The sequence below is a fragment of the Peromyscus eremicus genome, chromosome 22 (genome assembly GCF_949786415.1).
Source record: "Peromyscus eremicus chromosome 22, PerEre_H2_v1, whole genome shotgun sequence".
Lineage (NCBI taxonomy): Eukaryota > Metazoa > Chordata > Mammalia > Rodentia > Cricetidae > Peromyscus > Peromyscus eremicus.
The window spans coordinates 7,867,058-7,881,182 of NC_081437.1; the positions used below are offsets into that span (position 1 = coordinate 7,867,058).

Sequence of the window (14,125 nt, forward strand, 5' to 3'; positions counted from 1 at the left end):
ACATCTTATTGGGATGGAGAAGTAAGATTTAACGTCATCATATTTATTACGTTCTGGAACAACACACATTCACATCCTTTTGAATACAGTACATTTGGCACAATAATGTTTACAATGAAATTACACTAATGGATGGCAAGAGATTAAAATCACATCCAGAAAGGAAAAAAAAAGTGTACAAAGAAAGCCTCACAATACAAAATAAAACCCCTAAAATTGAGTATGTTTTCTATTTAGCCAGAATTATTTTGCACATAATTTAAAAAGAGGTAATTTTTTTTAGCCTTCTTTTATTTTTTAAAGCAAGAATGAATTGTGTTTTCACCTTTGGAGGAAAAAAAATATGTTTCTACTTCACAAAGTCCATAAAGGAGAGGAATGGAGGAAATACTATCCTTCATGTAGGCTTTTGGCATTTTTTTGCACTCTTTTTTTTTTCTCTAAAAGAGAGTGAGAGTTGAAAAGACAAGGAACTGGCAGAAATGTATCAGTGTGGCCATCCTCAACTTTGCTCTGTGTGTGATACTGGAGCCTGAGCACAGGGCTCTACACCAACCAGGCAAGAGTTCTACCACCAAGCCACATTCCCTCCGCTAAGTCCCTGCTGAAAGGACTCAGTATACACCCAAGCAACACACACAAGTGTAAGGTCTCCATTGCATTCAAATCTGCCAGTGTGAGAACAGCATTGGCCAGAGGCATCCTAGGCAGCCTGCTATGGGCACCAAAAGGGAGCCAGGGGGCTGACTGCCTACTGCTTGCTGGTGGAGTGTATGGTTTGATTTCCCAGCCACAGTTGCCAGTTGGCCGGGAAGAAGGGCCTAGCCCCCGCCGTCACGTGAATACCATCAAGCCCTGGGAAACAGCCACTTGATACTGGCTGTCCAACACTCACAACAGTGGAGAGAGAGAGAGAGAGAGAGAGAGAGAGAGAGAGAGAGAGAGAGAGAGAGAGAGAGAGAGAAAGAGATTGATTATATCTGAGTATGACGGGCGTATTATCATGTTTTTCTAAGCAATGAGATGATACCACCATGAAGATGTTTCTGTGCTTGTTAGCCACTCCAAAAGATAGTCTTCCCCCAGCATGTCAAGTCACTGAAGATAAATTAAATTAACCTAATGTTCTTCATCACTTCCCTGGTATGCCAAACATACAGATTGATACAGCATAGTATTTAATATTTGCAATCATCATAAGAACAGATCACAGTTACACCTGAGTTTTTCATTTAAAAAAAAAAAAAGCAAACGAGAACTGAAGGTCATCATCAGTAACAAAGGCTGTGACCAGCCAGATGCAAATAGGGACACACTTAGTATGGGCTCAAAATAGTCACTGTCCAAGCTTGGCAACCACTATGGAGAACATTCCTCTCCATCGGCCATCTCTATCAGGACGTGAAGGAGCACAGGAGAACCTGCTGTGAATTTCATATAGCTCATCATATGGTTACATCTTCAACCCCAAAGGAAATAAACAATATAAAGGACCCCAGGCCTCCCTAGAAAGAAACATACCTCTCTCTCAGTAACTTGAACCAATAGCTGATAAGAGGATTGCACCTGGACATTATTATAGTTATTCTTTCATCGACTAAAGTTTTATAATATGCCTGAACATGCAGCAGTTGATACCTCTATATTCAATGAATTAATTCCACAGGCCTTGCAGCAAATACTATATACAAAAAAAGAAAAACAAAACAAAAAAAACAAAAAAAACAAAACAAACTTCAAATGTACAAAAGGCCAAAAGCTTCGTTGGTGCCACTTAGCCACTCACAAGTATATATAATTAGGGGCAGCTGGGAAATCCACGTGCAACAGCTGGAATGGATTCCATTCCCTGCTAAATCAGTTCAATAAAATAGGTAATCAAATGACCTTCAGGGAACATATACACAAAGTCACAGAGAACCCTTGGGAGTCAAAGACTAACACTGTCAGCGTATCTACAGGAGGTAACATCAGTCCGTTAAATAGAGTCCACGTGAGTTGCCATCGCATGTCACCAAAACTCTGGCCACATCCCAATACCTCGTCAGTCTTCAAATCATCTGCTCATCAGTCTCCTGACACCTTCTTCCTGACCCACGCTGAGTTTCCTTCCTTGCATTCCCAAGCAGATACTGAATGTCTCAAACCACAACACAGTGGCACTACCATTTTGTAGAAGTGCACAGAAAATAGAGTTTATGCTGGGAACTTGGGGGGAAAAACAACTTGGAGAGAGAACTTGGGAGCTGAGTTTTTCTGGAACCCCAGGGTCTTGGCTGTTGCTCTGGTGGCCTTTGTGCTCAGGGAGAATGGTCGTGAGGAGAAGCCAGAGTTTCCTTTGCTCTCTCTGCAGTAGCCCTCATGTGTCACTAAAGCATCAATAACAAACTTTGGACGACTGGATTCTCACTGTATATTAGCCCTTTAATATCTACCTGCATTCACACTGGGATGTCTATCTTTTGGCCAATTAGAAAGTGAACCTGGTAACAGTTTTTTTTTTTTTTTAAATGTTAAGCGTTCAAAATCAAAATGATTTCTTCCATGAGATACAAACGTACACAACTTTGGCATGCTCAAAAAAAGCTAAAACCAAAGCAAGCAGGAATGTGCAATTCCAGAGCAAACTGACACACACTCGGCCAGTCTGAGCATCCCCAGGCTCCTCTCATCAAGGGCATGCCTTGGGGCACCTGCCCTCACAGGAAAAAGGCACCAGTCTCTTGTCCTAGGTAGAAGGGCAGGGATGGCAGGCTGGGGAACAGGAGGAATGAGAAAAGAGCGGAGTCAGGGTTCCATAGCCAGTGGCAGAGCCGGAGTCTTCGTGTTGGGTTTGTTTGATTCCTTTGTGATAAAAGAACTGAAGTTGCTTCAGCGTTGCCGATGGACGGACAATCCAAATCCAGCACTGCGCACAGCTACCCACAGAGCAGACACAACTCAAATCATCTGTGTTCCTGGTTGAGTCTAGACCCAAGAGTGCCTTCTAGTCACTGGGAGGGTGGGGAAGGACATGGCCTGGGAGGAGGGATTGCAATAAATAGAGTGGACACGGGACTGGGGCTCTGGGAAGGAGGAAGAGTTCGAGACCTTCTGAGCCTCTGCAACACGGGATTTTCTCAGCACCCTCCTGCAGCGTCAGCTAACTCCACCGGAGGCAGCTTCTCAGGGCATCATGAGGTCTTCACCAAAGTAGGAGAAGCCTTTGAATTCCTCTTGGTTAATCTGCTTCACTATTGCGTCATCCACAAGTGTAAGTACCGGCTCTTCCCGGGTAAAGTCTTGGTCGAAATTATTGACATCTCTTTTGGTTTTCTGTGGAGAGAAAAGAGAAGGTGCTGAGTTGAGGCTTGACTTCCCTTTTGAGGGGCCCCCTCCCCAGACTCTCCCACCTGGAGACTGGGCATTGAGGTGACCAGCCTCTCGCCAAAGCGAGCCTCTAACTACTGGGAGCAGATACAGGGCGGTTCCAATGAGGTATCAATGGATGGCCCCAGGACCCAGAGGTGAAGAGGAGAGCAAGAATGAGTTCAGGTGAGAAGGAAGAGGGTGCGTGAGTATGATGGAAAAGCAGGGAAGTGGGATTCCCACAGGCTGAGTGTGCGTGTGTGTGTGTGTGTGTGTGTGTGTGTGTGTGTGTGGAGTGGGGTGCACAGCTTCCTTCTCATATCCCCTAGAGGCATCTGCCGTAACTGTCAATCTCCATGAAGACAGTCCTTGTTGTACCCAGGGGACAAACTTAAATCCATGTGCCCAAAGACTCCAGTGCTTTTTCTTCCCGCAGAGATGGACCGGACAGTCCTGCCATCTCTGCGTCAGATGACCTCTCTGAGTAGAAGGAAGGGCCACCAGCAGGACACAGGGACGCTCTCATTATTGCCTGACTTTATGATCCCCTGGCTTGGCCGTTATTACAATGTTGACTCGACACACAGGCTTGCTGTGTTTTCATACTTTTGTCTAAGCCAGTGGTCCTTAACCTGTGGGTCACAACATCTAGAGGGAGGTGGCACAACCCATTCATAGGGGTCACCTAAGACCACTGAGAAACGCAGATATTTACATGAGGATTCATAACAGTAGCAACAAAATTTACTGTGATGAAGTAGCAACAAAAATAATGTTATGGTTGGAGGGGTCACCACCACATGAGGAACTGTATTAAAGGGTCGCAGCGCAGGAAGGTTGAGAACCACTGCTCTAGACCATAAGGACCTCCTCTTGGTCAACTTTAGGTTGATGGCAGTTCTGCCACAGTAAATAAGCATCTACAAAATTAAGTCAGAAAACCTACGATGATTGATGCCCCAGCTCACAAGGACAAGCCAGCTAGTCTTTCAAGTTCCCAGAGGAAACCTGTGTGTTCCTGGCTTCTAGGGCTTGGGTAGAGGGCGGCATTCAATGAACCCACATATTCTGGTTGGGGGAGAGGATCAGGAAGTGTCAACTATACCCTACCTTAAAGGGCTTACAGATGAGTAAGAGGGCCAATGTGCCTGTCTGGGATGTGCTGTTTTAGCTGGAAAGAACTTCCACAGAGAAGTCGGGGTTTGGCTAAGACCTGAAGAATGGTTTAGAATGTGGTGGTATAGATGTGAGGAGAAGGTGGGATAAAGCAGGGATCAAGAACATACAACATGTATGCATAGGGAGAAGGTGGGATAAAGCAGGGATCAAGAACATACAACATGTATGCACAGGACAGTGGGTCTACCACGCTGCCTGGGCCAGAGCCCGGTGAGGGATGGTCCGGAGGTAAGGCTGGAGTCTGACCACAGAGGCCTTCAATGCCAATCCCGCAGTACTCAGCAGAGTATGGGATACAGGGGAGGTTGGAGGCCCACTAACAGTGCCTTTTTGGACACTGGTTAACTGGTACACTGGTCAGTTGGTACACTGGTCAACTGGTTAGTGACCTAGATGATGAGATACTCTTTATAGAAAGGTCAGAGTCATTATTTAAAGGAAGACTAATAATGAAATATGCTATTCTCAATGGAAAGTTGTAACCTGAAAGGTAATAATAAGTAGTCTGTGAAAAGAAGTACCTTTGAGGCAAGGTTATATGTTGTGTTTGTTTTTGGACAGTTGCCATGCATGTGAACAAATTCAAATCTCTGGGAAATTCTAGAAGAAAGAAACCTGGTCCATTTTGCTTAGGCTTGACTTCCTCAGACTTGACAAGAAACTTTCCATCCCAAGCTCCTGAATAACGTATTCAAACCTTTCCCTAGAGGAAAATTCTACAGGGAATTTGGGAGAAACTATTCCAGAGCTTCTCAACAACATCTTCACATTCATTCACTCATTTGATCCTTGGACTAGGCGAGTATTTTGATTCCAGTTTTACAGCGGAGGAAACTGTGACTCAGAGAGGTTTGGTGGCTTGGCTGGGGTTCCCCAACTGGGAGAGAGCCAGACCCATATCCAGGTCTCAGCATGATGCCTCCTCCCCAAGTAGAACTTACGGAGATGTGAACCCTGTAGAATGGGATGGCGTACATGACAAAGGTCAAGTCCAACCAGGAGACAGTTTTTAGAAGAATTCAATAGGCTTTTTTTAAAAAAAAAAAGTGGAAAGGGCCTGGCACAGGCAAATAAGGAGTTTGGGAATCATAGTGAGAGGGTATAGAGCATGGGGAGGCTGGCAGAGGAGCCATCCCAGTGACTAAGATTAAACAGAATGATGGGCAGGAAGGAGCAGGAATGAGCTACTCTTCTCTGTCCTTAGTACAAGGAGTCCTGACTGACGCTGTCTCTTTAGCCTTGAGCTGCAGAGTTCAGGTCTCAGAGACTGTGAAGGAGGAGAGAGAAGACAAAGAGAATGCAAGAAATGTCCAGAAACAGGATCTGTCACTGGGGATGTCTGTGGTCCCTTCAGCAGGGGAACTTAGACACAGTGTGGTCTTCTCCGACAGGAAGGCTGGCCTGGGCAGGACTGGCTGTTCTCCTTCTGGGGTAGCAGAGCCAGAGGAAAGGGAGGTCCTGAGCAAAGAACTGCTTCAGAGAGGGACAAGGGTGGTCCCTAGGGTGATGCAAACTGGCCGTGGGGCGGCGGTGGCTGCGGAAAGAGTGTGGCAGCAGCTCTTTTGGGGGCTCTCTGTGGAAGGAGGGAGGGGTTGTAGAGCTAAAGGATGGCGGGGGCTGTGCTGAGTGAAGGCTGGCCAGAGGGAGTTAGAGGTGGAGAGAAGAGAGTAGGAACAACTTGTAAAGCACCAGGCACTGTCCAAAGGGAAAACAAGCAGCACATACTCCGGGGCTGGAGTGAAAGGTTCCAGGGAGGGTGAAGGATCCATAGAATAGAACAGTAGGAAAGATCCATTTGGAACACAGTTAAGGATACGCTGGGATTCAGGTCAGGGACACCTCCTTCCTGGTCCTCCCTTTCAACTAGCCACCAAGGAGGGCAGGGTGCACATAAAGAACCTCAGAAAACCCTACACTCTTTGGCATTGGTTGTTCTTGTTGACTTAATTGCTCATATTTTGTCAGCCAGTCATTAGTGACAGATTAGCGCTCCTTAGTCATGGAAACTGGTTTGCTTTCTTGAGGTCAGCTGGGCACAGCAATGGAGCTACAGCCTACGATGTGTCCAAGCTTCACAGCTCACGGGTTCTGTGCTTGGAGAGCAGGGCTCTGGGGCTATATCTAGAGATGATTGAATCACGAGCTGGCTTGGAGAGTAATTTAGCTCAGTTCTGGGTTTCTCAGGGGAATTCCAGAATCACACGAGTGCATTCCAGAGAGCACGCCATTTCCCCCTCCTACAAGTCATCTAGGAATACTGCTGGGTAACCCATGTCTTGCACAGGACAGGCAGGCATTCTGCTATCGAGTCACATCTCCGTGCCAGAGGATGCTGTTCTTGCTGACCTCTACAGACTGGTCACAGCTCCTTGCACAACTTGGCTCCTGGCCCTCTTTCCCTTGGAGACATTTCAGGTGCACATTAGTTACCCATTTCCAATTTAAATAGCCCCAATGGGATGCCATTCCTGACTGTTGGAGATGGGAGGCTTGGGATGTTTTTCAAAGCACCCTCTCTCACTGGCATACAGGCAGCATAGCATCCCCCAAATCAGAAAGGGCCGACACGGTCTCCTTCACTCACTAATTCTATTCTTTCCAATACTTCTGCTTGCTTCACAGTATACCCACGACTCAACTCCAGTTCAAACTCAGACTTTCAGAGATATTGCCTACTCTGTCCTTGGTCAGTCCATACGCCTTCCCAGTGCTCATACTGTGCAGTCCCAGAAGTGACACTGGACACACAGAACATCATTCGGACTCCACAGACCTTCCTCTTCTATACAGCCTTTCCTACGATCTCTGTGTAACACTCAGGCAAAGAAGCATGGAGAAAAACAAAGGCCACTGTCCCTGATACTGTCCTTCCCTGCTTACAGGACATTGATGTTAAGCTCCGTGGGTACTGTCTTTCTGTCTGTGAAATTGTGGTGGTGACAATGCCCTATAGGCTGCCAGGTGTATTGAGTGGGCATCTGGTAGCTGTGGGCACTGTGGGCCATGGCCCATATCACACACCTCTCAGGTGTGTCCATGCAGTATGTCACCGATGAGCGTCTTGGAAGCTAGGGGACAATCCTGCATTTCTCCCTATGCCTCCAAACCCTAAGCCAGTGCTACCTTGGGGCCTTCCAGCACTTTCTTTACTGATCTAGATTCTTCTATGGTGCCTCACTACTTTGAGAACCAAATCCCAAGTTCCTATGCTTGCTCTTTGGGATCCTGTCCCTGTGCATCCTGATATCACCTCTGGACACTGCTGACCCATAGGATGCTCCACACTCACAGGGCTTCTTCATGCCTCTGTCCTTTGCACAGCTTGCCTTCTGTCTGGTGTATACCTCTCTTCCTTGCCTGTAGGTCGTCTTCTGTTTCTCTCTCCCATCTCTGTGAATGTCCTTCCTTCAGGAAGCCTTGCTTGTCCCCCTCAAGTGGTCTGAGAGGAGCCTTTGGTGGATGCCCTACCACTTCTGCATTTTTACACACCATGGGCCTCCCTACGAATCCTATTACAAGCAGGGATGGGCTTGAACTCACCATTCCACCCTCAGCACGATGCCTGTCATTGATTGACATCCATGGGCATCTGCTGGAAGAAATGAATGAGCCTCTCCTGCTGCTACTGCATCTAAACCAGCAAAGTGACCTGGATTTAGGGCCAGCGGCTGCCACTCTGCCAGAGGGGTTTGTTCATTGGGGAAGCGGAGGCGGGAGTGGGGTGGAAGCTAATGTCTGACTCATGAGGAGTGTGCAGTTGGGATAGCCCAGACAAGGACCGAGCCCCAGGGTCCCATGAGTGGGAGTTAGGCCTAACTGATGGGTTCTCTAGTCCTAGTGCTCCAGGCACAGAGTTAGCTCTCTAATTGTTGTTATAAGACAGGAATGGTAACCAGCTGGGGCTTGGGGAAATTCCATCAAGGCAAATGTGTTTAGAGCCTTGATGGGGATGGATGTTAGAGGTCAATGCTAGGGGAAACAATTCCTACTTCCTCTGGCATTTCTTCAGTAATGCAAGCTGAGGCTCAGGAGAGCCAAACCCGAGTCCAAGGAAGAGGCATGTTTCTGGCATCTACATGGGGGATGGAGGAAGAATTTGGGGGGAGCAGTTTCATAGCGCCCCACATCTGAGAGACTCCACCCAAGAAACAAAGCCCCAGGAACCTGACTTATCCTTCAGGCCAGCAGGACCGTTGGGTAGCATGGTAGACCCCAGCCAGCACCAAGATGAGCTCCGGCTACTTTTTGTCTGGCAAGGGCGACTCTCTCAGAGCTCTCTCACACTGAGCTCATAATGCCAGCTCTTGGAGGAGCTGTGCTGTTCACCTCTGTGACATCTGCCTCTGTCCTACTCTGATGTCCAGATTAGCTGATGACTGTGTCATGGGGCTGGCCCTCAAGTGTCTGTCCTGCCGGTCCCTCACATGCTCTTTTGCTTGGTGTGAGTGACAGCGACAACATAGCACAGTGGTGGAGCCAGGAAACTGCGCCTCACGTCTGTGACTAGAAATATGGGTACACGATGCCTGTGATGGCCTCTGTTAGGTTCTTCAAGTCTCCCTCAACACCAGCATTTCTCACCTCCCTCTCTTCCCAAGTCCCCACGGGACTGCCTTTTGCAGGTGGCATTGGTGGCATTTGATGGGTCACATCCTTCTTTGACAGTCCTTGAAGTACCCACTGAAAAGTGGGTGACAGAGGAGACTTCATGTTTATGAACTTGAAATAACTTTTATTTCATCTATCTAATCCCTCTGCTTTAAAAATGTCAATATCCTTAAGTTTCACTCTGTTTTCCCTTTCATAGAACGTTCCAAAGTAAAAAAACAAAAAAACAAAACAGGAATTTCAATCAGGGAAGTGCTTTCTCAACATCTGTTAACTGGCTCTTTTGACACGCACGCTCACTATAAACACATGCCCACCAATAGGACATCTGTAAACATGCTGGTATGTGAAATGAAGTGGTTTGATTCCAGAGCTCCGAGTAGCTAAAGTGACAGTTGGAACAGAATTTCAAGTCAACTCTCAAGTTAGAAATTTCTCTAAACATAATCCTTTACGGCTTCTCCTCTATTTATTTATTTATTTATTTATTTATTTATTTATTTATTTATTTGTTTGTTTGTTTGTTTGTTTGTTTTTGAGGCAGGGTTTCTCTATGTAGCCCTGGCTGTCCTGGAACTCGCTTTGTAGACCAGGCTAGACTTCAACTCAGAGACCTGCCTGCCTCTAGCTCCTGAGTGCTGGGACTAAAGGCATGTGCATCACCACTTCCGGCTTAGCATTCACTTCTAAAAATCTTGTCTACCAGGGTGATATTGGGACCTCGTTCAATGGAGGAATACACACACTTAGAGCACTTCTCCACATACCTGATGTGAGCTGCTCCATGTGATCTACTGTTCTCTCTCTAAACATCCACAAATGAATGCTCATGAAAATGTGTAGACCTGCTTTGAGAATACCCAGCTCAGGGCTGCTAAGGAGGATCAGTGGGTAGACACTTGCTGCCAAACCTGAAGACCTGGGATCCCCAGGACCTACATGGTGGAAAGAGGGAACCAGCTTCTGAAATTGTCCTCTGACCTCCAAGTGCATGCCCCCATACACATAAGCAATACATGTAAAATAGTAAAAATTGCATCCATCTAGAAATAACCCCATATTTTCCTAAATACTATTCCGGAATGTAGGGGACCCTGTGCCTGTCTCCAACTGTTTGGCTTTGCTGGTCTGTTTTTTCATGTTCACATCAGCACAAGCCGGGGCAGACACAGCAGAACCTTCAGCAACAGGGACTAGAGCAGCGGTTCAATTCCAGATCCACACAGGAGTCACCGGGGAGGGCCTTAACCGATACAGTCCATGCTTACATCCAGAGTCTGCTTGACTGGTCTGAGGTCCGGCCTGGGCATGAGCTACTGGGATGACTAATAGCTTCATGAAAACTAACTGATTCCTTTCTCCTGGCTTCAGTTCCCTCTAAGCGGTTCTTGCCCTAATCTCTGTATTTTGAATATGTTTCTCTTTGGGGGAAAATTCATTGCACGCATAATCATGGCCTTGCTTCATTTAGCTTTGTCCTTTGTGTGTGTGTGTGTGTGTGTGTGTGTGTGTATGCGCACGCGCTGAGTTTGCATCTGTGGTGCACATATATGTGTGTTATGTGTGTGTGGTGTATGTGTGTAGGTGTGGTGAGTATGTGTGTGTGCTGAGTGTGTGTGTTGTATGTGTATAGTGTGTGTATGTGTAGTGTGTGATGTGTCTATGTGTGCGTGTGGTGTGTATATGTTGTGTGCTGAGTGTGTATGTTGTGTGTGGTGTATGTACGTGGTGTGTGCAAGTGTGTTTTATGTGTTCTGTGTGGGGTGTGTGTGGGGGGGTGTATGTGCATGTGTGTATGTGTTGTGTGTGTGATGTATATGTGTAGGTGTGGTGTGTGTATGTGTACTGAGTGTGTGTGTGTGGTCTATGTGTTGTGTGTGTTGTATTTGTATGTGTGTGTTTTGTGCGTGGTGTGTGTGTAGTGTATGTGTGTAGGTGTAGTGAGTATATGTGTGTGTGCTAAGTGTGTATGTGTTGGGGGGTGTGTGTGCTGAGTGTGTGTATGTGTGTGTGGTGTGTATATGGTGCATGTAGGTGTGGTGAGTATGTATGTAATGAGTGTGTGTGTGTGTGTGTGTGGTTTGCATGTGTGTTGTGTGTGTATATAGGAGGGTGCTGGGGATAGAACCCTTCACTTCACGCATGCTCAGCAAGTGTTCTACCACCCAGCTCCCGCACAGCCTGGTCTCTGTTGAATAGAGGCTCTTGGTCTATCAAAAGCAAAGACAGCTATATAGAAACCTAGGCCCTGCCCCAGACCTCAGGAACTCGGCTCTGCAGTGTGGAGATCAGCCTCTGCGCTTTGAAAGCTCTGAGTAATTCAGATGCACAGCCTGGTTGAGGCTACCTATGGAGAGGTAGGCCAGTTTCTTTTTCTTAGCAGTTTCAAAACAGACTTTTTGATATCGCAAAGCTTGTTCGGGAGTCTACAGTTCTGGATTTAGCTCCTTGAAGTTCATGCTAACTGTGGGCATTCTTTTCAGGTTCCTCCCTTCCATTCATACTTGATATTCCTTTAAAATAAAATAAAATACAATGGAGACATCTGAAAGCCTACCAGTGAATCCCATTGGCTTCTTTCTAAGTCACTTTTGAGAGGTAGGATTCTCAGTGGCTAGCCTTCACGCCCACTGCCCAACCACCTACATCAGTGGTCTCAACCTGTGGGTCGCGGCCCCCACAGGGTCACATATCAGATCTATACGTTATGATTCCTAACAGTAGCAAAATTACAGCTATGAAGTAGCAACGAGATAAAACACACTCAGCACACACACATGGGGGTCACCACCACATGAAGAACTGCATTAAAGGGACAAAGGTTGAGAACCCCTAATCTAGATTCTATTTGCATGGTTGTAAGTTGCCATGTGGGTGGCTGGGACTTGAACCTCTGGAAAAGCAGCCAGTGCTCTTAACTGCTGAGCCATCTAGCCCCCTAGATTTTATTCTGGATTCTCCAATTACCAACATGTCTAGGCTTGGGCAAATTATGTCATCTCTGTGTCCTCATTTGCTCACAAAACAGGGACATCAGCACTGCTCCCCACGCGTTTGCTATAAGGATCAAGAGACTGAATACACACACTCAAGTGGGAACACTCAATGCCATGGAACAAAGTAAATTATTAGCACGGTCCTTCTCAAACACAGGTCAACGCCGTCAGGACGGAACAAACGGCATTATCCATCTGGTTATCCGGGGAGAGGCTTCTGTCTGGTGTCACTTCTCAGCAGCACTGTCCTTTTATCTCCCATGCCCACTAAATCTAGAAGTGACTTGCCTTCACTTACAGCAACGAGCCAAATGTGTGCCCACTCAAAAGAACCTTTAACCGGCTATATTTAGGAATATATATGTATACACAAATACATATGTGCATGCAATAACAATTGATGACCAAATTTGAAGGAGAGTGGGGAGGGGTATATGGGAGGGTTTGGAGGGAGAAATATAAAGTTACAACCCCCAAAATAAGCAAACAGAAATGAGAAAAGAGAAAACAAGACAGGCCCTTCCTTTTGTGCCTCACTCCCACCCCCTCCCGGCGCCCCCCCCCCGCCCCCACCATGTTCCCTGATATAAAATCCACAGTAGTGATATGTACACTGTACATCCCAGTGGGCCATCCTTACACTTTCTGAAACAAGGCACCATGGAGAAAAGCAAACGGCAGAAGCCAGATTTTGCTTTGAGCACTGCTTCCTGTGACACCATAGTTGCTGCTTTCTATGAAGAACACACACACACACACACACACACACACATGGAGTGCTGGGAGCCTGAGGCACTGAGAGCGGCAGAGCCAGACACACCGGGGACATGTGCCTCTGGTCCTGATGCCACCTGCCAGGGACAGAGACTCAGGTCCTGAGGTCGTTTCAATGCCCCACTGGCATTCTTCTCCTCTTTAATCTGATGTTCTGAATTAGCCAATTCAGTCTTCGACAATGATCCAGTCTCCTAACCAAACGGGCCATCGTCCTGGAGTTGTGACCGCTACTCTTATCTCATAAAGTTGCTTGAACCTCAGACAGAAGAAAGCTAATACCAATTTCCCTTTAAAACATGAATGATGAGCTTTACAGCAGCTAAATTCAGAACCCTCCCTCAGGTTCCTGGTCCCTCCCCAGTCTAAAGAGGGAAAAGGGGGCCTGGGGGAGGTGTTTGATGGAAACCACAGGAGCCAAAGATGGGGGACCCCACATGACCCACCACAATCTGGAAGCTCTACTCTCTACCTACTTCTGTGGGGGCATTTTGAGCATGTGTGCGTGCATTCTCTCTCTCTCTCTCTCTCTCTCTCTCTCTCTCTCTCTCTCTCTCTCTCTCTCTCTCCACACCCACACACCCACACTTCCTTTTTGAGACAGGGTCTTACTCTATAGCCTGACTGGCCTAGAACTCAGTCATCCTCCGTCTCTTTAGCGTTAGGATTATAGGCATTCCCCACCATGCCTGGGGATATTCATATACATATATTTATATGCAAGTATATGATAGATACACGTGTAGATATATGCATTTATATATAACACGCGTGCATTACAGTTTTCTTTTTAATCTGGTATCTGTGTGTTCTCGCACATGTGTGTGCACATAGGTGGAGGTCTGACAACAACTTCCTGGTGTAGGTCCTGGTCTTCTCCCTGGTGAGGCAGAGTCTCGTTTCTGCCTCTGTGCTCTGCACTCCAGGCTGTTGGTCCAGGAGCTTCCGGCTGAGCCTCCTGCCTCCAACTCTCATCTCACTTTAGGGGTGCTGGGATTGTAGGGGTGTGCCACTGCATTCAGCTTTTCACACGGGCTCATCATGCTTGTGGACTCCACACTTTCAGATGACGAGACATCTCCCAGCCCATTGTAATCTATCAACTAATTAATTAATTTTTACTTCTTTATTTTCGCAGACAGGGTCTTTGGTAGCCGAGGCTGACCTTGGACTTCCGATCCTCCCTACCTCCACCTCCCAAGTGTTGGGATTACGGGTGG

The 14,125-nt window shown here is 47.0% G+C and overlaps 1 protein-coding gene across 3 annotated transcripts in view; it reads right to left on the reverse strand.

The window, feature by feature from the left end:
• Positions 1-22: 22 nt before the first annotated feature.
• The window catches only part of Prkce (protein kinase C epsilon), a 512,360-nt gene continuing 498,257 nt past the window's right edge, over positions 23-14,125 (reverse strand). For all 3 annotated transcript variants that reach the window (XM_059248231.1, XM_059248233.1, XM_059248232.1), the window contains exon 15: positions 23-3,315. In XM_059248231.1, the coding sequence (XP_059104214.1) occupies positions 3,166-3,315 (150 nt within the window). In that variant the 3' untranslated portion in view covers positions 23-3,165. The remainder of the gene's footprint in view (positions 3,316-14,125) is intronic.